The sequence below is a fragment of the Siniperca chuatsi genome, linkage group LG5 (genome assembly GCF_020085105.1).
Source record: "Siniperca chuatsi isolate FFG_IHB_CAS linkage group LG5, ASM2008510v1, whole genome shotgun sequence".
In the NCBI taxonomy this organism is placed as follows: Eukaryota; Metazoa; Chordata; class Actinopteri; order Centrarchiformes; family Sinipercidae; genus Siniperca; species Siniperca chuatsi.
The window spans coordinates 22,906,687-22,934,337 of NC_058046.1; the positions used below are offsets into that span (position 1 = coordinate 22,906,687).

Consider the following 27,651-nt stretch of genomic DNA (forward strand, 5'->3'; position numbering starts at 1 on the left):
CCTGTGTTTCTGCATTCATGTTTGAGAAGTGGCATAGGAGGAAGGATTTATCATATTAAACCACTGTGGACACACACAATCAATATTAACATGACTACCCTGCATAATCAGAAATACCTTAGACTGTCAAATATATTGCTTTGCCTAGATATAGACTGAATATCCCTATGGATGGTTTATCATCATTGATTACCTTTGTTCCTTGTTGGATGCTGCATCCATTAATGATCAGCACTGTGAAAATAATCAAAAGGAACAATAACCATACTCTGTAGAAACAGGCCTAAACAGATGGTTATAATGTGCAAATATATCTATATGGGGAGGCCCAAAGCAAAATCACACCCAGAATTGTGGCCCAAAGTGGCTAAAGCCAGCCCTGCTTGCATCACACTAAAATGTGAGAAAACTGTCCAGTAGTAGTGATGTAAAAAGTCAAACAGGAATCACTTTTATACATCACATATGAATGAATGGATCTAAATATACAGAGGAATAGTGGCTTACATGTTCAGGCTTGGTAACTCACTAATAGTCAAGCAGCTGGACATTTTAAATTCAAAGTCTCTGTAGCTGTTAATCCAGAGGTTATATAGTCATATATTATAAGAAGTAGTTTTCAAACACTATTCCAGGTAGCTTGCCACCAAGACAGCCACTATGTACAGTAAATATCACTTCATTCTGTCCATACTAGTATGAGAACTAGGCTAAAAAAATTTAGGCTTATAGGGTACCACTCTAGTTTGAGTCATGAAGGAATGTGCTGGATTAACATCAACAGCCGGTGGCAACAGCCCCTGTCACTTTCTTCCATTTTTCTGCTTGATGATCCAATCCAGTTGATCTTCTTGAACCCAAAAGCCTACTGGCTGAATTCTCCAGTTACGTAACAGCCCTCAGGTAATGGCAGCGCCACTCTACTCGAGTGGAGAAATCACATCAAGAATGTCAATGCAAGCGCACCATCCATATATAGAAAACTCTAACCTGTAGAGTGTCAGAAGCCATCACTCTCAAAGCAGTCATTTGTGTGATTTGATGAGCTGAATAATTTGAACACACAAGCCAACTATTGTTGGTTTTTAGGATACTTTTTATCCAGAAATCACAAGATTTAGAGAAAAGAAACAATAAACTTCCTCTTGTTTCACACAGCATGCAAGGTTGTATTTTATTTTATATACAAAGGCAAGGGAACAATAAATGTCTGAGTAAAAAATGTTAAGGCTTCACGTTTTCTGGATGAAATGTATGGTATGCCCACCAACTCTCTCTATCAAACAGTTTGACATTGTGGCAGAGGTGATTATTACAAACATGTTACAGTCAGACCCATATTTTTACATCTTCTTCATTTTCCAAATGGAGAAAAACATATAATCCAAGGACATATTTTGTTACTTAGTAAAACTTTAAACAACTACATACATATTCCCTTCTGTGCTGAACAAAGAATCACCTGACCTACAGCACACCTTTGTTTTCTAAATTTATCACATTTCATCTCTCTGTAACTTATTGATCGACAGTAAATATGATTCACATTCAAGTTATTGTATCATTTTTGTTCATAGTTCTAGTAAAGTTGCATTTTTCTTAGAGAACATATAAAGAATATTCCCAGTTTTTTATGTAAATTTCAGGATTATTTGGTAATAGCTGCACAAACAGTAGTAAAAATGAATAACTTAATGGTTCAATAGGCAACAACTTAATGTTCCCTAATCGTTTGTCTGAACATATAAAAAAAAAAAAAAAAAAACGTACATGTTCGCTCTCGTGAATCCCATGCAGTTAAAATTAGTGAGGACTAAATCCTTCTGATATTTGCATGCTGATTACCAGGGTACTGAAGCATTTATGTTTTATAAGCTTATTTGACCTGTCGTAGGCTGCTCAGTCACCAGCTGTTTATCACAGAGAAATGAAATGAGAATTTGTCACACAAACCAAAAACACTTCTCAGATCCATTACAAGCTCCTCTAGATTTGCTGCATGGCCCTCAGGTTGGGAGACACCTAGAAGACACCAGACAGATCACAAGGAGGAAAGACGTCTCATGGTTATGATACTTGAACTTAGAAAATTAAATATAGTTCTGGTAGCTAAACATTACTTACCTCAAAGTCTGTGCCAGTGCATGCCTTGATATCCTCAGGAGTGAGCCCCTCCCACACTTCTATCAGAGTCAGGCCTTTTGTCTTATCTACATCAAACACAGCCTGGCAAACAGAAACAGGGCAGAAAGAGAGGAAGGGAAAGAAAAAAAAAAGGATGAGATGTTTAGAGAGAGACAGTTGATAATAGATGGGCATGAACCCTGTGATGTGTGGTCACTGATTAGAATGTGGGGGCCTCAATTATCAAAGTGACCTAAAAGAGATTACCCTGCCATTATTCTTAATTTAATTAAGAATAATGGCGTTGAAATATAAAATGTTGGGTAGAGGGTGAAGCATTTTTTCAGCTACCATAGTTCACAGTTATCATCATCAGTTATGCTGACATGGTTGAAATAAGCATTGTGGATTTCTGTGGTTAATTTGGCAATCTGTCTACCTGTGATCAAACTTCTACAACACTACATATACATTGTGAGGAGTTGTTCTTAATACAGATGAGCTTACACATGGTTTATGCACAAATCTGGGCATGGTACTCCATGGTTTCCTACATTATTGGTTGTTTAAAGATTTGGATAGATTTTCAGGATAAACATGATATTGGAAACAAATCTTTTGGATGATTGTTTTCTGGATGTATCTGCTTTCACAATCCACATAGGAGTAGTAATTTTGTAAGTTAATATTTAGCAAGGGCATTTTATTAAAATCAATTAGTTCAACCACAAGAAATGCCAGTTTGGCAAGGCTGTTTCAAATTGAAGTTAGGTAGGTGTTCATACATTACATCTATACAATAACCCTTTAAAACTGAATCTGGAGCGATATAATGATACCTATTTATGCACATAATGCAAAAAATACTTTATGAAGACAGGCCAGGCACACTGAGCTGAGCTTCCTGTTGCTTCTCTCAGCAGGGACTCACAGGCTAAGCCACAGTCATATCCAGGCGAAGGCCGTCAGGACTCTCAGCTCATTAGGGCCACACACACAGTGACAGGGCAGGAGGGAGACATCTCACTCCAATATAGCAAGACAGATGGAATGTCACAAGGAACAAGGGTCTATGAATAACACAGACACTGACGTGCATCTGTAATCTTGACACCTGTTGCAAATTTTCAAAAATTGAAAATTAAAGATTTGTCAAAATGTGCCAGAGGTGGACGATACAGATGCGACAACAGCGTGCAGGTGCTATGTAATGTCAGTGTGAGCTCACAGTTGACGTACTCTGCTTTAAAATGCACAAGACCTTGACACAAAACGGTCTGGCTACAGTACATTTTAAAGCAATTAACTATCGACTGACCTAGTTTCTGATATCCACACTTTACTACTGAAAAACAAACTGCGCCTCCATTTGCAAAGCAGCCATTTTGTTGTGAAACTGTTGAGTCACCTTTTGTCACAGTCTTCAAAGTCACCACCATCATTAACCAGATTGATGCAAGTTAGTCAGTAAGAAGCTGCTGTCTACCTCATGTGTTGTCTGGCGAGAAGTGGGCTGAATGTAAAAACAATAAGCCACCATCACTCAGACCACTTGTTCCTTTAGACAAATGTGAATATAATAAAGAGATGGGAGTAAATAATTAACATTTCACCATCAAATAAACTTCAAAGGTTTACCCAGTATTCTGTCAATGCATTACAGCAAGGAGCACATTTTGAGATGTGTTCAGAGACAAGCACTTAAAGTACGACCATAAAAGACTTCAAGTTTGGCTGCTGGAATAATAATTGCTGTCAATGGCACTGCTGTCATTATGGAAAATGCCACAGGTAACACTTTTTGATGATTAAATAATTCAGGAGTCGATCTGCTTCCTTTGTGAATGAATGGGCAATTATTTTTTACTTAAATAATTCTCTAAATAACTGTTGAGAGGAGAAAATACTGACAGACTTAGTATGTAGACCATTTTTTATGGCAGCAACTCAAGCACCGGGGGCCACGGAAGTGATGTGGTTTACTAACTGCACAAATGATGAACAAAACAATGATCACAATCCATCATTTCAATGACACTTCTGCAAGTAGGCAAGCTTGTAAACAGGGGAACTGTGGTTAAGAGAAAAGAAATGGCAACATAGTGTAAAAAATGGTCCAACCACATAGAGAAGCAGCAGAGACACTGCCTGAGGCAACGCCTACCACCCTGGGTCTCAAATGATAGCAACACTATTTAGGACAAACCTTGAATTACCATCCCTCCTGGCCATCGCGATCGAAGGAGGATGCTGCGTTTGTGAGAATATATTGTGTATGTGTCTGTGTGGAGGGAAAAGACGTTTGGAAGGTCCCAGATCTTGCTCTCATTTTGGAAACAAATTGGAGCAGAGATTTTAATCATGTAAAGATAACAAACAGTGGAGAAAACATTTAGGATAACCATTATCAGTCTTATTAAAGGAATTGTTTGCCACCAGCTTTATAGCCCCTAATTTTCTACTGCTGGGTATTTCTTCTGGTGATCACCACAATAATAGTTTCCTCACAGCCCACAAGTAATTTTATACACAGGGTTGAAAAAGCTCAAATGTTATGCTGCTGGGCTGTTGTATTTTATTCATTTAACCATAAGTTGCTGATTAAAAAGGTTCCACACGACTTCAGGCATTAAGCCCTGATTGGTTTTCTGTCCAGTGTAGAAACATTGCCCGACACTTCTCCAGGTCAGTTGTGGTATTAACTGGTGACCACATCTTTAATCTAAAATAGTTTTTATCTTACCGCCAAATCCTGTTATTATTAACAATTGTATGTGATGCAAATTCACTGGCAATATCAAGGGGCCTTAGACTTGTAAATGCTTACTTTTATTGATCAATGCTTACCGACAATCACAGATAATTCTCTCATTATCTTCATTATTGTCAGAGAAACATGGCAGCAGAGCAGACTGTTGTTCGACTTTCAGATGTATCATGGGTTTAAATTATACCACAAGGACTCCAAAATTCTGTCATAGGCAAGTTGAATCACAAAGGTAATGAGGGGAAATCATTTCCTCTCATGAAAATGGCTTATTGTGTGTGTTGGTTGTTTCTCAAGTTTGAAGGCACTTTTGAAGGCCTATGCTTTTTTTCACATTTCACCTTGCTTTTTGAATATCAACTGAAACAAGGGTACAAAGCAAAGAACGAGTAACTAAACCCTGTGCTAACTAAAACAAATGCATATGGGTATTTAACAGTGTTACTAATGGATTCCGGTCCATATCTTGACATTTTACTGCAAATTTTACTTTAATTTTGCTATTGGCTGATCTATGTATGATGGATGCATGACGCTAGGGTTGGAAAGACCAAGTATGGCCAATCAACATGTCCTGCATAACGTTTTACTGGCCCCGGGCGATCTGTTAAATCGGACTCTGGGTAAGGTTCATACTTGTTGAATCCAATTTGAATAATGCTCTTCATTTTGGAGTAACTCAAAACAGTTGGATGATTTCTAACAAAAATTAGATACAATTTTGCATGTTTCACTGCCAGAGCTTTTGTTGTAGTCTTTTACATCCCTGCATGCTGTTATTGAACATGCTGTGAAAAATTAACTCTTCTCTTCCAACTCATCACTAAGGTTTCAACAAAATGGAGTATTAACACCACTATTTGCTGAGTGGGGATGACTGGACAGACAGTTTTGGCAAACATGCCGTGATACCTTGCTTGGTCTTCATTCTGTTTTCTTCCTGATCCTTTAGTCTTTCAATTTTAATTTAATTGATGGTCTTGCAAGCTACCAGCTAACCGAGCTAACAGTAATTCCTGAGCTGCTGCACTGACACCCTCAATCAAATCACTATATTATACTTGTGCTGTTTGACAAGACAAACAGAAAAACATGTCAAGATGACAACACCTTTATTGTGCAGTTCAGTATATTGATTTTCAAAAGAAACAATCACAGCGAGAGCTGGAGGCAACAAAAAGTTGGCTTCTTAACATTTGCTGCCAGTATTTTGGCAATATCTGAGACGCTGACAAGCTGACAGTCATATGTCAGCATTTTTGAAAAGCTCAGTTTTCCCTGTCCAAACTACAAAGAGAGACTGGCATTGTCAAAGGAAGAGCGTTTTCAAAATGTCAACATTTAGGGATGACCAAAGCCTGCTTGGTGTGGATGGAGGGCCAAATGGAGAGAAAAAATATTTTCAAATGAATTCACAGTGCAACAGACATGGTATCACAAGAAGTAAAGTAGAGGAGGAGGAATGTGGAGGTAAGAAAATAAGTAAGGAGGACAGAAGAATAAGAGGAAAATGTGTTGATAGAAACAGCAGGAAATGAGGAAAGAAGACATAAATGATAGAATCTAAGAATTCAAGTCATTACAAAGAAAGTAAAAAGCTGCGGACGCAATAGGAGAAGAGAGTACTAATGGATGGAGATGGCGTGAAAACTGCAGGACATGAAATGAGGAAGGTGGAGAGGAGGAGGTGGTACCAGTGTTAGCAAGGCAGTAGAAAGAGCTTTAACCTTTATAAATATTGACAGAAATCTGCTCGCTGAGAAATGTTGTGCAATCACAACAAAAGCTAGCCGAGCAGAAAAGAACAGACGGGGGGGGAGGGGAGAAGCCATGGACACACTGTCTGACTTTGCCCCTAACAGGTCATGTTTTCAATGAATGAGTTCCAAAGGCACTAACCATCAGAGGGTTACAGGGAATTGACCAGAGGACACAAATGAGGACACAAAAACTGCATCAGCACTAAGATCTAATGGAACCTCTGGACTTTGCCGCCCCCACCCCCTTCTTATCTCCCCAACATTTTTTTTGTTGTTTTTTTACAATTTATGCCTCCTCTTTACTCCTCCTTCCTCCATTCCCTCTAACTGCCCTCTACCCTCCATCTTCATTTTTATGTACTTTCAACCTTGTGCTTACTTGCGCTTACTGTCTGCTTATTTCCCTTTTAAAAGAAAACTCTACCCTTGGACCATCTTAAGCACTATTCTGACAAGATAAGCTTCACCTGTAACTGGAATGTTGGTCATTAAAACCCTATTTGGCTGGATTTACAATCCCAGAGGGATGTGAGTGATAAAATAATATTCGTGCTCCTCCAGCTAGACACCCCCCGCCCCCCTGCCCTATGTGCTACCAAGTACGACAACATATTGTTGTAAATGAAAGCTATATCTAACAGGTTAGCAAATGCTTTCACATTCTTCCATCACAACACGCATAACTCAAACTGAGGGGAGCTGAAATTCAAAAACAGAGCAGAAACAGAACTCTTCACGCACAAATGAAGAAGATGGAGATTTGCCTTCAGGCTAAGCTCCATAAGCTTTCCAAGGGAGATTGAGCAGTAAGATTTCCCAGAGTACACCCTGTGGTCCTACTTTTTCAAAATGGGAACCAACACACCCATCTGCCAGTCCATAGGTTATTGTCCCCAACTCTACACCATGACTACCCAACAATATCGAGGATCTCAGGGTATCTTCTATCCCTGCCACTGTGGACCTTCTTGGCTACCTAGATGACCTGCTCCCTGAGTCTTCCACCTCCTCCACAGAGGGCATGTCAGTTACGTTCAGGGGTTTTTCAAAAGTTTCCCCATTTAAGGTCAAGAGGTCTCCCTTCAGTGAGCTGAGAACAGTGTGGCCCTACTTTCCCTTCTCTCTTTGAGTTTCTTTGAGGCCAACTAAAAGTGCTTCTCCATGACCTCACAAAGTCTACCCACTCCTAAAATCAAGTGAGTTTTATTTATATTACCCAAAATCACAAATCCACACAAAAATCACTGCAACCACTGAAGCTTACAGTAAGTCCTTCTGGCCTCCCAAAACCTGTCTGTTGATTCAGGGGATCCCAGGGGATAACCAAGCCCAAAATAAATATAATAATAAACTTTCTATAGCACAATTCACACATAACATGCAACACAAAGCGCTTTACATAAAAAGTAAGGACTCATTCATAACATAACAAAACAAAAGGCCTCCTTCTTCAGCTTGAAGGCTTCCTTCACCACTGGTTTGACCTTAATGTACATTTGGGTTTATAAGTTCTGTCTGGCTTTTCATCAGAGTCCAAGACATACAGCTGCAGATCGGCTACGACTACAATCATCGCACAAGCAGCAACAACATTACAAGCAGGGCCCTGAGGCAGGCATAGGAGTATCAACAAAGTACATAATAAAGGGAAACCCAACCCTAACCATGAAAAACATAACAAAATCGATAAGAAGCCTCCTTACAGAAATCAACTGATTGAATTAGTGCTAATTGAATAAATTTAATTTCCATCTACCCATGTCACTCTGTTGAAACATACCAATCTATCAGTTGCTGTGTGATTGCTTTTTGTGTATGTGTGCGTGTGTGAGAGAGATAAAGATACAGTGTGTGTGACTTGTGTTTCGTTGTGTTCATTGTCTGTGTGCCTCATTTATTGCTGACATATTCAGGGAACTGATTGGCTGTGATAAAATAGGAATGTAAACCCTCTAACTGCCAAAGTTAACTTATTAAATTTTGGTTTCAGTCAATCACTCTTGACTGGATGGTGGAAAATTGTAATACTTTACAAGATGAACAGCCAGCCCTCAACTAAAAACAAATAAACCAACATTTTTAAATTAATATTAAAGAAAAGAAAAAGCCTTAAGCTAGGTGTAGATAGTAAGAACTGTAAGGAAGGAATACTACTGACCTGCAATTTTGGCCACAGGGTAAAGGCTTAGTAACTGTAGGTGTTAGATCAATTTATCAAAATGATTAGCTAGAGGTGACGTGCGATCACCAGAGAAGGAACTGAACTGAAGATAAGCTTAATGAGAATACATTTCCATTATTAAGCATGGTATTACAATAATTTATCAAAAATAATCACAATTACTGCATGATTAAAATACAAGGAGGAAACCTTACAATCCCATAGGGCTCCTATACTGCAGCCTACTGTATGTATAGGCTCAACCATTATGCCTTTAACACTTAAGTAAGCTACAACTGGGTGTCCTTGCCTGTGTATTCGGTGTAGACGTGTTTTACAAGAACATTACTGTTTAACAAAGATGTAGAATTAACTTCAAAGACACAGGTATTCACTCATATGCACATATGTCCCAAAAATGTCTCTTAAAATAATGCTAAATAAACTACTTGTTCAAAATATTTTCTTGCCCCCCCAAATTCAATTATTTTACAGGCCAGAAGTACTGCGCAGCACCTATAAGTCAGTATATATTTTAATCCTCAACCCCTCAGTGTTTTGTGTGTTATTTCATGAGTGCTGAGTGTTTGCAGGCAATTTCCACTACACCATCCATCCACTTCTATTTAAATCTAGGATGATGAAGACATATTTTACATATAGTATATCGTATATATAGTATATACAGCATGTGTGTGTAAATTAAACAAATAGATAAACACACCTTTTCTGTGATGATCCGATCTACACACTGCTTCCCTGTCAAAGGCAGGCTGCATTTGTCCAATATCTTGTGTTTTCCTCCCTGAAATAGAAGGGTAGTTGGTTAAAAGAAAGACTTAACTAGCAGCTTAAATTTTAATATATCCAGGGATGCAGCTGGTTATGTACACTCATACTATCCCCAAAGGATATACAGCACATATTCCATGTGTGTTTCTCAGTTTTCCCGTCAGTCATCTTTAAGAAAAAGCACACATCCAAACGCCTCTGACACTGCCTGAGAAGCACACATCATACACCACACATACCCCCCCTTCCCCATCATGAATGAAAACAGGCTTCAGGGCAGTAAATTTATGCTCACCTGCTGCACCATCTGGACTATAGCTGGGCGCCAGACAGGTTCCCATTAGCAAAAAACAGCATGCTTCTATGAATGCAGTATGTGACGATGCCCTTGCATCATATCGGTCTCGACTTTCCAAAAGTAAACCAATTCAGTTGGATTTCCTACTGCTATTGTCAGAAGCCCTGTGGGGTTGTTCATCTGTGTGTGCAGCACCAGGCAACTAATCAGCTGTTCCAGATACACTGAGTCCTATTCTAGACTTGTATTCAAATTAGCCGAAAACAACCGAACAGGAGATAAATTGTGTGTAAAACCTCATCAGGATGAGTGGGCACTCTCTGGTAAAGAGGCATTAAGCAATCCATTATAGAGAATTATCCTTAAAATCAGTCATAACACTCACAATGATTATCGTTAAAAGCAGATACAAGGTACACTGGTGAAGGTACTAACATGGGAAAAGCCTGGATTCCTGAGAAAGGGAATGAGTCTTTTGGGGTAATTTGTAAGGGCAATGTTGGCATGGTAAAAGTGCACACTCACACACACACACACACACACACATGTATAGGTACAAGATATGTATACACACCTTAGCTGAGTGCTCCATGGTGACCACCACTTTGGTTCCAGCGCTAGCCACCAAATCCATGGCTCCTCCCATTCCCTTCACCATCTTACCCTAAGAATGGAAGATAAAAAGTTTCAGCTATTCCATGTATTTAAGGGTGGACAAAACAAAAAGGAACACCTTACAATATAACACAATCCAATCCAAAACCGCCATTAACTATGGCCTTAAAAAGTACCATAAAGTTCAATATACAACAAATAAGTAGATAACTCTCCCAAAAACAACTCCTCCTCCATTAAAAATACATAAAGTTTACAAAGCTGCTCTGTGGCTCTGTGTCTTCAATGCAAGGTTATCGTCTAATGCTCTGTGCTTGGTAAAGCCTAATTTTATCTCTGCACTAGTAAGATCCTGAAAAACTTCACACACTAGGTTCTGTTTTAGTAGTTTTTGATCATTATTCCTATGGGTTACTATAACATTTTACTTTTCAGCTTCATTAACAAGGGGAGGCAGTGACACAGCTAGCCAGTTTAGGAAAAATCAAGTGAAATGCAAAATGGAGCAAATAGGTTATCAAAGATTCAAGTTTAACAAATCTAAACATCATATTTAGAAGTGAGAAGGAAGGAGAACGTACCCAGTGTCCATTATAATAATCAACTCCATTGGAAAACACAACTTTTAATAGGGACCGTTTCTCTGGTAGAAAGTAGCTCCAACGAAAACTGTTGGCAGCGTGTTCTATGGATTACACAGAGTAGCAGCGAGACTGTTTCTGGAAAGACATGTTGCGGTTGATTTTTTTTTTTTATGTAACGTAATGTTTTCTATGCTGTGAGCACCACAAAATAAATTACATTGACCACCTTTGTATTGGGGAGCCGGCAGAAATGTCACAGACAGATATCTCAAAACCTGAGCAAATTAAACCAAAGCTCTGCAGGAATAGATACCAATGGAGGCGAGTGAGAAAATATGCTTTTTGTAATTGCGTGAACCAAACTTTTACATGTATGAATAATGTGCTCAAAACTCATGTTTCGTGGTACAATACAAGCAGTGGCATTCTAAGTGTGTATTTAATGGTCAAAAGGTATTAAAGGTCATACTACGATGCAGCAGCAGCAGCAGGAATTCAGTCTTCAGATGGATTTAGTACCATTATAAGAGTAATCTTGGTGCTGTGATAGGGCCTTCTCAACAAATGGCTTTCACAGATGATCTTTAAAGAAAGTGTAAAGAAGGTGTGCTGGGTGTAAACCTAGATTAACTGCCAGGTCTAGTAGTAACTGCTAAAGACTTGTGTTGATAGCAGACAACAATCACATTGTACTAGACAGAATAAAATGTGTTAAAATATGAAAATCACAGTGGGATTTATTTTAAAAGGGGAGCAAAGAAAAGTACTTTTAAAAAAAAAAAAGCAATCTGAAAGATCATCACAGCAACAGAACTGCCAGCAGAGTGAAAAATTGTCTTTTAGTCCCTCATTGTTCTCAATAAAGAAGGTTTCCAAATAAGGAAGGCTGACATGCAGATGTGCCCACAGGGTGACGGGTGAGTAACTGAATTAAAATCCCATTTGCTCATCAATCATGTGAAGAGCCTGCTTTACCCTCTGCTCTATAACCAGAGGATATATATGCCAAGTGTGGTGCATCATAAGGATACTGTCTGCCTCCAGGGAGGCCAGCTGGGTAGAGAAGATATCAACAGAGAGCGGAAGGAGGGTTGGTAGAGGGGTGGTGGGGTAGAGGAAGTAGGGAAAAGCATAGACTGAGGATATGGAAGAGGCTGCATTTAAGTTCATATACTTTACTGTATTATCTTATAGAACACCAACTGAAAGTAGCTTACTGTAACAGCTCAAATAAAATCCTTACATAAAACCACCAAAATCTGTTATTAAAATAGTACCTATTTTCCTTCAGTGTTTTCATTCAACACACAGTGTCTCTTAAGATACTCCAAAAGGAAACAGTGTCCTTTTTTCTATGATCAATGTTAATGCACTTTCTGACAGTCAAAGGGCTAGGTGGTGTGTGCAGAGGCCCTGGGGGGATAACACTGTCTAACCTGATAGTGGCAAGTCTGAATATACAGCTGTATGAGCCAGACACCTGCTTATGTACTACACCCAACTAGGCTGCTGTTAATTAAAGAGTGCATCTGTTTTTAAAATTAAACATCTGTTAAATTACTAGTCTGGTTATGATCAATATAAAAGTCAAAATAAATAATGAGCATTTGTGAGAAATTACAAAATGTTCCTGTTTTGCTGTGGCGGCAATTCAACTTCTAATGGAACCACCCCTAAATGAATTGGTTGTATATTTATGGCAACTGAAAAGGCAGGCATCAAGTGACTGGAATTGTTATAGGCCACTCATTTTTGAATGCATGCTAGCTAGGAAATGAAATGATGCAGCTACAGTGCCTGTGTTGTATCGCAGTGAAAGCAGCCGAGCATGCAGGAACAACAATCCAGCTCATATCAATCCCAGATTGTGTGTGTGTGTGTGTGTGTGTGTGTGTGTGTCTTGTTATATAGAAAACAGTATAATAAAGTAACATGTATCTGTCTGTGGAGACTTACAGAAGGTATGGGCTCTGTTGCTCACTCAGTATTGTCAATGACCTAAATTGCTGGGAGGATTGGCATTTGCTTGCCTCTGATTTACAGCTTTGCATGTGGTTATCTCAGCCTGCTTTGATCTAAACTGCTCCATCTGCAAGTGTGTGACAAAGAACAAATTTATGAAATGGTACAATGGGATAAGCTTATAACCTATTACATCCTGCTCACTAAAGTGATTTTATACAATCCAATCAAGCCTTAACTTTTGGTTGGCTGTGTGTTAGACTAGTTTCGTCTGACTAGGCTTGGTGCTAGGCTTCTGTAAACCTGCTCACCTGCAACTGTGGCAGCCAAAAATTGGACCTTTCTTAATTCCTTGCCTCTTAATATTGGAGGCATCCCAGATTGAGAGAATACTTTTTTGCCAAATCGATAGTTTCATGGAGACTGTTGAATATGGAGGGTGCCATAGTATCTGGCTTTTGACCAGCAGAACCTGCAGGAAGGCACTTAAACTGAACAAATATATTGCCACAGAAAGAAATATCCTCTAAGTTGCCAACAAGAGCGTGGGTAACTTACTCATTTAATTAACACAGCTATGTTTATAGTAACCTTGCTGGTCTGACTGAAGCCCCACAGGTTTTTAATTTCCTCACCACTCTGGTTGTGTCCATTTACCTGCTGTAATCTCAGCAAAATGAGGGCACGAGGACACCTGATAGTGTGTATCGAGACACATTTCATTAGCAGAAACACATAAAAACATGAAAATATGCTATAACTATTGTTCAACTGCTCAAATACAATCATAGGGACACATTCATACAAACTGTTGTATTGTTGCATAATGTATTACAGAAGACCTAATTCTATTCAAATGTGCAAAATATGCTAAGTATTAGAATTCAAATACACTTTTATGTTAAATTATATAGTTATTTGTTTCAGTGCTTCACATTAGAGCCAGTAATGAGAAAATCTCCTTGCACTAGTTCCCAGAGATGCTCCTTTTTTTCTCGAAACATCCATTTTACTTTTTACTGGCTTATTGAACTCTCTCTTTGAAATTAATCCTAGCCAGAGGCAGATATACAGTAGCCTACCCATATGCTAATTAAATAGACATTAGAGAAGATGTAAGCGATGGAACATCCATTCATATAATGGCTTTAGAAGTGAGAGATAATGTGGGGGACTGCAGGAGGCAGTGTCAGTGGTGCAGAGCCCAGATAACACAAGAATTCTTAAGTTAAAACTCTTCTGAGATGACACCTATCATAACATGTGAGATCAGAGACAATGACACAGTCAGTCCCACTCAACCAATAAGGTTTTCTCAGTGAGCCACCAATGGCACACAACTAAGGCTATTTATATATAAGGCTTATAAGGCATTATATAAAGGGAAGTATGGAACAGCAATGAAACTGCAGTAAAATGCTTTCATACTGTGATTTTGTGTACATACAACGCTGCTGGTCTATCAGTCCAGGAAAATGGGGCAACAGGTGTAGCAATTCAAAGTCTGACATTTTTTTCTCTGCATACAAAAGTGCCTACATCCTCTACCCTGAGAAGGAACATTTATAAAACTAAAATCCTGTTGCCTTTTTATCAATTTTCAGTCAAAAGGATTGATTGAGAAGCCAATTGTTTCTATGACATGGAGTGGGATTGGTGTTCCAAAATATGCTGCTGTGGCACTATTGCATGAAAAAAAGCATCATGGGAAGCATACTTTGACTAGCACTGTATTTCTCTTACCATGCTTAGGGGTTGCTTGTATTTTTTTGTGTTTCCATGACAACAGAATACGATTTCCTCATTTGTTGTGCAAGTGTTCACTTTCCAGTCAGTGGCAGAAACGCCACAGAAAATGACCCCCTTCACAATCCAAGAGTTCCCACTTACCAACTGGCTTCCTTTCTCTCCCCCACAAATTCTCTGACAGTCTGATACAAATGGCTCTCTATCTAATAACATAGCGACGGACTGCCACCAGCCTTCGTTACCCAGACAACTAATGACAAGAATCACAGGGACTGACAGGAGGCAATGACACCGTGTTTAAAGTAACTGTAAAACATAACTGTTTACAGTGTATAACTGGTGAATACAGTGTAATCTATAGCTAGAAATTACAATCAACATTTTCTCTCCCAACAATGACCAATGATCTTTAAATTCACTTGAAATTTTAACTAGAGAAGCAGAAACACTAGACTTCAAGATTTTTTGTGATTGATTCCGAAGCCTCATATGCCTAGTCCATTACTGAATGATAAATAACTTAATATCAAACCCCTGTGTGGTGTGTGTGTGTGTGTGTGTGTGTGTATATACACACACACATATGAACTGACTAGTATCATGTACTATTGGAACTGGGAGGGCCATAGTTTTTGATCTGCAACAGAAAGAAGCTCCACCCCAGTCACATACATGGGAGAACAAAAACTAAGCATTTAAACATTGACATTGACACTGAGAGGTTTGTGCTACTACATATACCTAATAGGAAATCTTTAACTGATGATAAGCTGGCAACCGTGTCCAGGTAAATGGGTTTATGATACAGCAGGAAAGCAAGTAAAGTTCTAAGAAAAGGGCACTATGCTCTTAAGAAGCTCCTTCATTAAAGCTGCCATCAGGCCTTATCATGAGCACTTGAGCTAGTAACTGCTTTTTAGTAGTCAGTAGCTCGAGCTATTGCAGCACTTAAGATGCAGTTATACTGAGCCTCCAGGGGTTTGGAATATATGTCTGATGTAGCGCTCTGTTTCAACTATCAAACTGAATTTTGTTTTGTAAAATACATTGCTGTATTTGAGTTGACCAGATACATTTTTATTGCTTTGGTCAACTTTAATATGTTCAGTGTTCCTTCATTGACAATATGTGTTTATTCCTCTCAGATTTTAATACACAAGTGAAAACTAAGGTAGCCCTGCTTAGGAAGCCAACCTTACAAATACAGCCAAAAAATCTGTCAATTAAAGTCAAATATTTTGAAAAGTATGTGTGGCTAACTGTTAGACATCTGTGATGAGATACATATGACAGGACACACCAGCATCAGCATCTCCTGTTAACTGTGGGATGCAAGACCCCTAATGTTTAGGACAGCTGCTCCAGCAGCTAAATGATAAAATAGCACACCAAATCCAAAATTACCCCTTTCTCGCCATCTATTGTTTTTCCAGATGTTTCAGGCTGAGAGGAGGTGTAAAAGCATTTCAAAGCCCTCAACTGGAAAATGTTCATCTGCATTTTGCATATTAAAAGCGTTCAAAATCAACATAATCACGCTGAGAAAACTGCATCCCCGACTCCTACGTACAACAATTTCAATTTCACGCTATGTAACCATCTTTAGATAGTGAATAATTTTCACTATCACAGACGGTGGGAAATGTAATTCTCTTCATCCATCCTTTCAAAACAGGGAACAATGAAGATTGAAGTGTAGGTGAGGACAGTGGTATGTGTGCCTGTGCTGCTGCATTATTTTGCAACACTAGAATGGCCAAACAAGATAAACTCCCTGCTTCTGAATAACAGCTCCACTGCAGGCCTTCAATATCTGCATAACGTGCTTAATCAAGCACTGATTAATTAGCAATTACAATGGACAAACAAGTACAACTGGAGAGGTAAAGAGAAAATAAATTACGTTGCAAAATTTAGAGATCCCCATCAACAACAGTATTCTTGTGCACAGTGCAGGCTTACGTGACTTAGGCCTATATATATTAGGTTATATTCTCAAGGTCTCTACATGTAAACATCTTCAACACTCCTGTGCCTGTATCCACTTGGCTGCTTAGAGGAGACGCATCTATAAAATGATGTACTGGCTGAAACAACCTTGCATGTACACTTCAGTCAAGCAGAAAACAGCTGTGTGCCAGGGGGCATTCTGGTTGAGCCCTCCCACATTGAGAACAGGCTTTTAATGGGTTCTTGACCTTAGTAATCAATGAGGAGGACTGTGGCCACAGTGGTCTTAAGACCAATTGACCTGATGAAACATCTAGCAATAATGTTGGCCACCCATTATACTGTAACGCTCACAAATACCCCCTACCCCTCGATCCCGTGATAAACACGTGCTCTTGAATAACAACAACCAGGGCTGCACACCTTTCTGAGTCTGTTTCAACCAAGAGATATCCTTTTTTGAGAGATGGTGAAGGCCACCATGCATACAATAAACAAGAGATTACAATTAAGTCGAAACTGTCTAAAGATAAATAATATACCACAAGAAATGAAAACAAATGTTTTTTCCCCCACAATGACCAATGACATTTAACACCTTTTGAACTTGAAATTTTAACCAATTTTAACCATGAGGAAACTCGAATAAAGGTGAATTAGTCATCCAGGTAGAGTAGAGCTGTAACTATTTTAATAATTGATTAAATATCTTTGGCTGACAAAACAAGCAATTTGAAGATGTCACTTTTGGCTCTAGGAAATTGTGGGTAAAGATATTAAACTATTTTTTGTTATAGACAAAATGATTAATGGAGAAAATAATCAGCAGATAAATCAATAATGAAGATAAATGTTAGTTGCAGCACTAATTTTCCAATTTGCAAAGTGAAAAAGCCCAAAGTCCACCCCAAAGAGAGTTACCCTCTCCCACAGAAAACACTGCTCCTGAACTGCCTGAAAACAGCTCGATTGTAGTCCAGCCTTTACTTCTGTAACACATCTACTTCATTATGTAACACACGTCATAATGCACGAATTGAGCAGTTTCCACAAGTACACCTAAATATGAAATTTAAATAACGTTAGATACCCTCCAGGCAGTCAATGGACATAAAGTTGTTACTGTGATGTAGAGACAGTGCACAGTTAATAACTTGGGTTGATGGAACATGTATGGCTGAACCGAAGCCGTAGTTACCGGCTGAAGTGGCTTTGTTTTGGATCACACTACCTTGCTCGTCAGGACCCGCCCTACTATGCTTCTGATTGGCTAGTAGTCCTTTCCCAGGTACTGTGCATGTGCAACTCCCAACAAAGATTGAATAGAAGTGAGATGCCTCACTCGGTAACTAAAATGGAGCATTCAAGACACAGGGTGAAAAGAGGTGCTGCAGCCATGTGTAATCTAAAGATAGACTGAGTAGAAAAATGTAGAATTAGTTAGTCACACGATGTCCTTGTATGTGTCCTTCACACCACATGTATTCCAGTAAAATATTATGCAAACCAACCAATAGCACCACATGCTTTATATCCCGAAAATGAATACCTCTCTGACAAAACTTAAAGACTATTATAGGCTTCACAAAGCAGCATTTGGAGCATGCCTATTGTACGGATGTTGTTGCGTTGGCCCCCAGCAGAAAGCATGAATTTGAAATAAAGGTAACAGATGTGTGCCATCAAAACCAAACTTACTGGGATCATCCAGTTGGCAAGGTCTCCATGTTTTGACACCTGCATAGCTCCCAGCATTGTCAGGTTGATGTGACCCCTAAAGAGAAGGACACAACCGAAGAAGACAGCTGTCAACTTCAGAATCAGTTCAACTTATGAACTCACAAGTCCACTCATCAAAACAATGCATACAGTATTGCTACATTTACCCCAGACACACAATACAAACGCAAATACTTGATACTACTTGATACGACAGATTCTCACGACAAAACAAATGTCTTCACAATAATAACCGTCTTCTGATCTCTGCTATTTTTTGATAGCAGAACTTGTCATAAGTAAAGGCCTAGTGACAATGTTTTATTTCCAACACTTTTAAAATTCTGTATCTTCTTACTACAGCTTTGTTTCTAAAATATCATTTGTAATCTGCATATTTACTCTCTGGTTGGTGTGGAGGTCTTATCTGCTCCAGCTGCCACATTAAATGCCTGTTATATATAAATGTGCTGTATTAGCAGAACAAATTTAAGTCTAATTCTATGGGCAAGTTTGTTATTTCATTTCATAAATATCTTAATTCTTTAGTGTTTCTCCATTGCATGTGGCAACACATTGCAGGTGTGAGGCCACACACAAACAAGAAGTGAAAAAGTTCTCTGATGAAGAAGTACATGTCTAAAGGTAATCCCAGTACGAGAAGTAGCTGGTGTGGTATTTGAGGCAACATGGCTCACAATCCACACAAATGTTTTATTATTTCACAGCGACTCTGGAGACTTAACTGTGTTTGCACAACAGCAGACACACACACACACACACACACACACACACACAGTCAGCATGGTTCCACTTGGTCCCTGGACAGCGCTATTTATGAGCACTATTGGATTTCCACCGGGTGGACAAACAGAACTGATACTGCAGGGTGTGCGGGTGGGCAATCTCAGACAGCTGGCGAATCAATAAGAACCAGGGACCTTGGGAATATTGGCTGCTGTCTAGTTGTACTGGTGACAGTAGCTATTTGTTAATATCCAGTATTACAAATAGTGGCTATGTCCTGTGGTCAAATCCTGCTCAATGGTTATAGCTGGCTTATGGTGCAGGTGATAAACGTTTGTTTTGTTTTTTGCATAAACTGCACCAGGAAGTTCATGGGAGTGACTCACGGTATTATGAAAATTATTTTAGTATTAATAAGTTGTCTACATGACAATCCAGAAATGTAAGGCATATCTAACTTTCAGTCAGAAGCAAATAAGTCTTCAAAGCTTAAAGCTCAAAGTTATGGCCTAACCCTCGGATCATGGCAAATGACTCATCACTGGAGAAATAGGCAGCCCCAGGGAGCACAGTGACAGTCTCCTTCCCTGCAGAACAGAGAGTTGACATGTTTAATTTTTTGGCAAAACAAAATATTGGGATTAATTTATCATAGCAGTATTAAGCATTCATTCAAGTGTGTGTATAATACAGGGAATCAGAAAGAAAATACAGGAAGTCACATTTTAACAAAAAAGAGCTCTTATTCAATCCATAATTTAGTTGGACCAATGTTTCCACAGCTTTTAAATTTTTTACATATATATTAATTTATCATTGGGAGGTATTGATTAGGATAACCCTTACCAGCGTTAATCAGGTCTGCATCCACTGCATCCTCAGTGGGGTATGGGCCCTATACAGAGAGAAATGAAGATTAACAAGCACACAGTCAGACAATCACACATGCACTCACACATATCACTCAGCCTGACCGGCCATGATCTTTCAAGCGAGCGACAGACACATCACATTTTTCTAATTAGATGAGACATTAATTTTCTGTGTGTTCAACAAAGGGAACAATCCTTTTGGATGGAGAGGAGAAAGGAGAGGAGACGAGAGGGGAGGACCTCATTAAAACTGGCACTCATAATTAAAAGAAACTTAATTGACAAATAAGGCATTAGCATAGGCGCCTACATTCTCCTGTCAACACAACTGATTGGAAAGTCATTCCATAGCAGCAGCAGCAGCAGCCTTTGTTGAAGGCTCAGCCAGCAAATAATGATTGTGAGAAAGAAACATGGAAGAGAAAAGTGTCAAACTGCCACAATCTGTTACATAACAAACCCAGCACATTTATGATACCATTCAAATGAATGGCTATTCATCTTGCTACATGCTCAGAGCACAATTCAGTTTCAAAACATTTACTGCTGCTTAAAACGAACGCCAGAAAATGTGCTGCTCGTTAGTTTGTTTAGTTGAGATTAAAAGCACTGAACACTGAGGGGGAAAGAAAGCTCTCTGTAGGGGTCTTACCAGTCCCAAAATTCCATTTTCACTTTGGAGGTGTACAGTAATGTCTGGTTTTATAAAGTTGCTGGCCAGCATGGGGATACCAATACCAAGGTTGGCTGATTGGCTCTTTGTTAAAGATGGTAACTATTACATATGTAATCATGCAATGGAAATGAAGTATTAAGATGAAGAGAAACATATACAGATATTATGAAAACTGCTTTAACAGAAACTATCATACACCACACAGCCTCCTTTTTAACCACCTTGGACATCTTGTGTGGACAATGCTCAACCCCACAGAATTTTAAAGTCTTAACATTTCCAAGATACCAAATGTGTCATGAGTCCAAAATCACTGAGTGGTTAATCACAGATCTGCCACTCAAAAACTAAGGCTGCGTTCATGAGGAAGGACAAATTATATCACAATAACATGTAAATGTGAAATACTGAAAAAAAAGTATGTGCATAATTTGCCAGAGCAATCAACTGGTGCAAAGACTACAATTATTCATTATGTGTGTTGAAAAGAAATGAAGCCAAGGCACAGCTTTCTTTTCTCTGTGGCTATTAGCCAACACCTGGTATGTTTTTACTTGTTGTAATTAAAGGCAGAACCCTAGAGCACAAAGTTATATTATTTTGTAATTTGCTCACTGCTCGTATTCTCTTAAAAGGATACCATACATCCCATGCTCAAACTCCAGAGCAGCCCGGCGAATTATCCTTTCCCGAACAATATCTGAGTCCTTCTTTGGTTTGGGCTTCACTTCTTGGCTTCTCCTTACTGTGCGTTTCTGGAACATACAGAGATATATGAGGAACAGGGAGACAGCATGTTGAAAGGCTATTTCTGGCCGAGTACAAGGACACATATGGATAAGAGCTAGTATCTGTGTTTCTGCACACTGATAGAAATGTTACAATGGCTGAGTCAGAAAGGGTTTAAGTCTTCACTTTATTGTTATAGGATTAATCATTTATCATTTTTTAATTTAACTCTCACATAATGACAGAACCCAGAAAAAATAGAGAGAATGGATGCAACATGTCATTTGGCTTTCATGTATAATCTGTCCATTCATGCAAGCTCTGAAAGGCCTTGTTTTGTACCTCAATCCTTTTCTCGAAGCTGGCTCCCTGGACAACCCTGTGGACATAGATGCTGGGTATGTGGATGTCCTCTTCAGCGAAGGTCCCAACATCCACCACTTCCTCCACCTACACACAGACACAGAGTGATGACCTCCGCCTTCACCTGTAAAATGCTTCACGACCCTTGAGATTAAAGGTCAGATAAGGAAGCCATGCACTGATGGAACTGCGCTACCAGGAAATAACCTCTGCCTACCCAGCTATGAAATTTAACAGATTAACTGATAAAAGACCATCAGATTTTTTTTTTTGCTAAAGTGCAGGCTAATCTCAAGAGATTACCTTGATTTTTAGGTCTTTAGGTCATTTTTAAAGGCTACTCCTGTTTAAAAAAAATGCTATTTTAAAAAGGAATACAGCAGACTTTTTAAAATTTGATTGATATTAAATTCTAAATTGAGCAACAAACAACAGTGAGGGTGACGCATAAGCAGACAAATATGATCTCACAGGTTGAAAAATTCTGCTACTGTCATGTCTTTCACAGGGAAGAGAGGGTAAATATTTGTAGGAGAAGGTGTTGCATTTACTATTTTAGCAACTCCACTGATTCCAGTGAGAGCCGTCTGTGTACCCAAAGCCAGCTTGGCTGACTGAAAACAGAAGAGGATCATCTGACACACCAAGCCCAGGGAATGTAGCTTGATCCTGGGATCAAAGGCGATGGAGAGTAGGGGTGCGCGGAGGAGATTGTTTTGGTGTTGGGAGGACTTTAGTTGAACCAGACACAAAGGTCAAAAGAAACTTACACTTTTTATTCCCCAATTTGGAAAACAATGTTTAGCTTTCTATTTTTATTTTTTAGGTCTATTCCATAAACTCTCTCTTACAAGGTTTACATTTCAGCTCAGCTTACTCTTAGGATCTCAGTGGAGCTGCTATAATATTGGCCACTGACATTGTCTAAATATACCCTCATAACACTTTAATTCCTCTCACAGTTAATTTTGCAGCAACATAAGAAAAGGTATGTGTCTACCTACCAAACAATATATTCCTGACTCTGAGACAGAAGTGCACCACCTTTATGTACAAAGTGTCCAGCAGCAGCAGAAGAGTGTACATAAAGGGTTATTTCTGTCTGACTAACAAGACACAGATGGAAAAGGCTATTGATTTAAGCAGAGTTGGGTCAACATGACTGGGATAGAAATCCCAGAACGCATGCACCTGTTCCCTCCTCCTTAGGTAACATCAGGAACTGCTATAAACTGAGCCTACAGCCTCCACTTATACAGGTGTTCAGGAGGAGTTGTACAGCATGTGTGGGCTCCACTAAATCTTGCTGCCCATTTTAGCCTGCGCTAGCTCCTAAAAAGTCATGTTCATATTTACAGTAGGCTGTGTTATTAAACACAGTGGTCCCTGAGATTTCAAACATAAGAATCAAACTAAGCTGGGAGGGGATCAACAGTAGGCTTTCTTTAGAGAAGAGATTTTTCTTTAAGAGACTCCAAGAGGGAGGAGGGGAAATTTCTTTCTTCCTGAAGATTCGTCAAGGGGGAAAAGCTCTTGAAATGACACAAAAGGAAAAAATGAAGAGAGTGCAACCAAGCACCAGAGTTATCATCACATCTCTTGGGACCAAAAGGGGACTTAACCATGATAACATAACTCTCGCCCTCCCTTCTACATTTCTGCGCTTAACTCTGTGTAGCTCAGAGTGTAACCTACTTATTCCATTTACATGAGGGGCAAGCAGCCATTCAGAGCAAATTGAATTGAATCTCTCCTTATCTCCACTTCCTCCCTCAGCACTCAGCACTGACTGAGAGGAGTCTATGGCTAAGAGTGGATCCCATCTTAGCGTTGTCATGGATACGCAGGCTTTGGTCTGTGGCGATCAAGGGCCACTCAGGACCGTAAAGTGATTTTAGACACTTTTTCTGGTTCTCTCAGTCAGGTTATGGTAAATCTCTGATGCTCCACAGTGAAAACGAGGCCATGCAAGATGAGATTGGTAGCGTGAGAGAATTGATACAGCAGTCCCACGCATCCACCCACATATTTCTCTGGAAGCTCGAGTTGTCTTTTCTGAGAATGATGATTTCCACAGACATCTTCATCAAGCAAGACTGAGCTCATCAAATTATAAAACAGTAACAGTAATAAAATATAAAATTCATGCCACCAAATATTTGGTGGCATGAATGTTAAGACTTCAGATGAATTCATTTAATTAACGAAATGTCAAATAGTGTGCCCCTCAAAAACCAGTGACAAAAAAAAAAAAAGAAATCACACCTCAGAGATGGGTTTCTCAGTGTCCGTTTGTTAGTCTCACACACACATGCAAACAAACTGTGTATTCAGCTAAATTTTCAATTAGCCTTCCAAAGCTAAGTCACAGCACAATAGCAAGCTCATGCAATTTAAATGTGCTGTGTACATAAAAAAGCCTCTGTTCCTTTCATCTAGGTGATGTGTCCCGGCTGCACCGGAGCTCAGATGCAGTTCAGACAGGAGGTTCAACGGACGAGGACGGATAAAGCATTAAAATAAAATAATAAAAACACACAGGAATAACACATAGACACACACACACGCAAATGAGCAGGTGTGTGGAGCAAACAGGCACACGCATAGACACACACATTGATATTCCTGTATCTGTAGAACGATTTTCACATCAATGAGAGCTGAGCAAAGCATGAAGTGAGCTGGCAGGAGGATACAGGGAATCAAAGTGCCCTCTGGGGACACAAGCGTTTTTCCGAGAGTTTGTGCTTTTTTAGGCTGTGAGCTTTGTCAAATCTTGTTAATCTCAAAATGATTGGATTACAATGCTACCAGATTCCTAGAATAAACCACTAACAGTGGTGTTGCATACAGTGTTTCCTCTAGGGTTATTAAACAATGCTGGAAATATGCCATGCCTATCACTAATGTTTGCTCAACCAAAATAAAAACAAACTGGTACATTTACAGTTTGAGCACATTTTTAAGTACATGGCACTAAAACCAGTTATGATCAATTATGAACACCAGCATGCTTTCAGACAGGAATTCAGATGCACATACAACCTTTCAGTACCAAACAGACTCAATGCTCTCTGAGTAAAAAGGTATTAATTTGAGCAGATTGCACTCATACTGACCATCTGGCCTACATTCCAATCACCAAATAAACAAACGGGATCATGCGTGTGTGTCTTCAGATTGTTTCATATAATAATTCTGTCATTGTAATCTAAATGTTAGTAAGCTAACGGCTCCTAGAGGCTACTATGTTCACTACACTCTTACAAAGACAATGGACTGAGTGAATGAAGAACATTGTTAATTTTACACTTTTGAGAGCCTTCCCAGTGTCCTAGGGGTGGTGCCAAAGGAGATTTTGTTTTTTGGAGTAACCAAAAACAACTAAATTTCCTCTGATGATCATTGATATCCAGTGCAAATTTAATGAAATTAAATTAGGTCATTCATCAAAAGATTTACTGAGCAAATTCTTGCTCCCTGGAGAACAGACCCTTTCCCCTTTGGACAGTATATAAGCTTGTCTAATTTGTATGTAAGTGGAAATTTGGCCTGATGGTGGTGGTAAAGGTAAGGTCTGGGCATCACCAAAATCATAAGAAATCATCTGCTAGGAACTATAAATGTCAATCTGACAAGTAGTAGTTTGGCTATTTTATTTTGGATCTTGGGAGCACTGACATCTCCACCCTTAGGCTCCGCCACTAGTGGGGCAAAAACTTTACTTAGATTGTAATTAAAACATTTATGCATCATTTCAGATTATGGAATCATCAATTTCAAGTTTCGATTTTCAATTATAGAACAGATTAATATAACACCTTGATAAATAGAGATATCGATACTGATAATAGCTTTAGTAGCCAATATTTTAACTGTGGAGCTACCTGACATTATAATCATGTGGTGTGGCTACAGGCAACAGAGCATGGTGATGACAGCGACACCACACTCTCATTACCCTGTGTATTTATAGCCTCTCCATCGTCCTCCCTATGCGTGTGTTTATGTATGTGGGTACTTGGCCGTGCTCTGCCGCCACTTTCGGGGCTCAGCTCCGGCTCTATCCTCTAACCCAGAATACCTACAACATGGGCAATCTGTTTCCTCTCAGTTGAAGCTTGCACCACCTATAACAGCCATTACGGTATCCAGAAAATGGGAGACAGCCAGTCAGTGCAAACCCTGACAACATTATAGGAACTAAAAATACATTTTTTAAATGACACATACTGCACATAGACAACTCCACTCCCAGCTCAAATGGTAATGTTTACATTTCAAAGAACACATAAGTCTCTGTGCAATGTGCTTCAGATTCAGATGACAGGCAGTCATCAGGGAACTTTGAACTTATAGTCAGAGCATATAACATGCAAATTTCCCATTTCAAACATTCAGTTTGTGCATTAGTTCAACTAATCTGTCTTCCCCTTCTACTGGCTCCCATTATTTATTTTTATTTATTTTATCTGTCCCCTTTTCTGTCTCTCTGTTCAATCATTCCTACAGTGACCTACAGTTGATTATTAAACCTTAGCCATACAGTCCATCATCGGCTTTAGGCTGTATTCACACCAAATCAGGTGTTGCGATGATTAGCGCAGGGTTGTGCCGCGGTGTGCGGGGGTGTTTATTTGTTCTTAAAAAAACGCAATCACTGTGAAACAATCAGAAAATAAAATTTATTTCTCTGATTCACCGGCTTTCTTGCTACCGGCGCTTCCTCGCTTCATTTACTCTCTAGCACTCGCTCTCTGTCTGGAGACACAGACGTCGAAGCTGGCTACACGGAAAAAACCAAGTGAGGACACAACTGGAAGGGTATCATCGTTTGGTCCATGAAGTCTGTCTGGATAGCTCCTGGTTTGAATGAAGGAGAGGCCTGACCTGAGCAGCTGCAAGCCCACAGACTACATTCAGTCGACTACTTTAATCAGACAACAATATGAATTTTCTCTTTATTATGTGCACAAATGTATGCAACAGTGCCTAAACAAAAATGGACAATCAGATGACGTAAATTTTGTTTTAGATTATAGACACATGAATGTAGAATATTATCTGGTATTGTAACTCTGCTACCATTAATCTTGGCACATAAAAGTACCAGTAAGAGCTGAGGGCAAATATCTTCAAGAATGTATTCATGAGCACCTCTCGTGTGCTTCTTTCAAGGCTACTATAAATGAATTTCATTATTCTCCACCACTATCAAGGTTGCTAATTCATGAATTGATGTGTAATCTCACATCTCAAGATAGTGTCTGCTAAATGGATGTGTAAGTATAATATCAATGCTGTCAGTGTCATTGTGAACCATTTTCTCCCCATACATGCATACAAAGGAACATACGCACACTTTTGGGGGGAAAAGATGTCAAAGGCTTTTACAGTGGTGTGCAAAAGTGTTTGCCCCCTTCCTGATTTCTTTTTTTTTTGCATGTTTGTCACACTTAAATGTTTCAGATCATCAAACTAATTTAAATATTAGTCAAAGATAACACAAGTAAACACAAAATGCAGTTTTTAAATGAAGGTTGTTATTATTAAGGGAAAACAAAATCCAAACCTACATGGCCCTGTTTGAAAAAGTGATTGCCCCCTAAACCCACCCTTAGCAGCAACAACTGCAATCAAGCGTTTGCGATAACTTGCAATGAGTCTTTTACAGCGCTGTGGAGGAATTTTGGCCCACTCATCTTTGCCACATTGGAGGGTTTTCAAGCATGAACTGCCTTTTTAAGGTCATGCCACAGCATCTCAATAGGATTCAGGTCAGG

The 27,651-nt window shown here is 39.2% G+C and overlaps 1 protein-coding gene across 1 annotated transcript in view; it reads right to left on the reverse strand.

The window, feature by feature from the left end:
* Positions 1-1,143: 1,143 nt before the first annotated feature.
* Positions 1,144-27,651, reverse strand: part of oxct1a (3-oxoacid CoA transferase 1a) — a 42,743-nt gene continuing 16,235 nt past the window's right edge. The window contains exons 8-17 of the mRNA XM_044196101.1: positions 21,848-21,955; positions 21,417-21,531; positions 20,753-20,847; positions 20,075-20,123; positions 19,743-19,815; positions 18,461-18,536; positions 10,477-10,566; positions 9,537-9,617; positions 2,125-2,226; positions 1,144-2,022 (exon numbers count right to left, since the gene is read on the reverse strand). Coding sequence (XP_044052036.1) covers positions 1,987-2,022; positions 2,125-2,226; positions 9,537-9,617; positions 10,477-10,566; positions 18,461-18,536; positions 19,743-19,815; positions 20,075-20,123; positions 20,753-20,847; positions 21,417-21,531; positions 21,848-21,955 — 825 coding nt within the window. The 3' untranslated portion in view covers positions 1,144-1,986. The remainder of the gene's footprint in view (positions 2,023-2,124; positions 2,227-9,536; positions 9,618-10,476; positions 10,567-18,460; positions 18,537-19,742; positions 19,816-20,074; positions 20,124-20,752; positions 20,848-21,416; positions 21,532-21,847; positions 21,956-27,651) is intronic.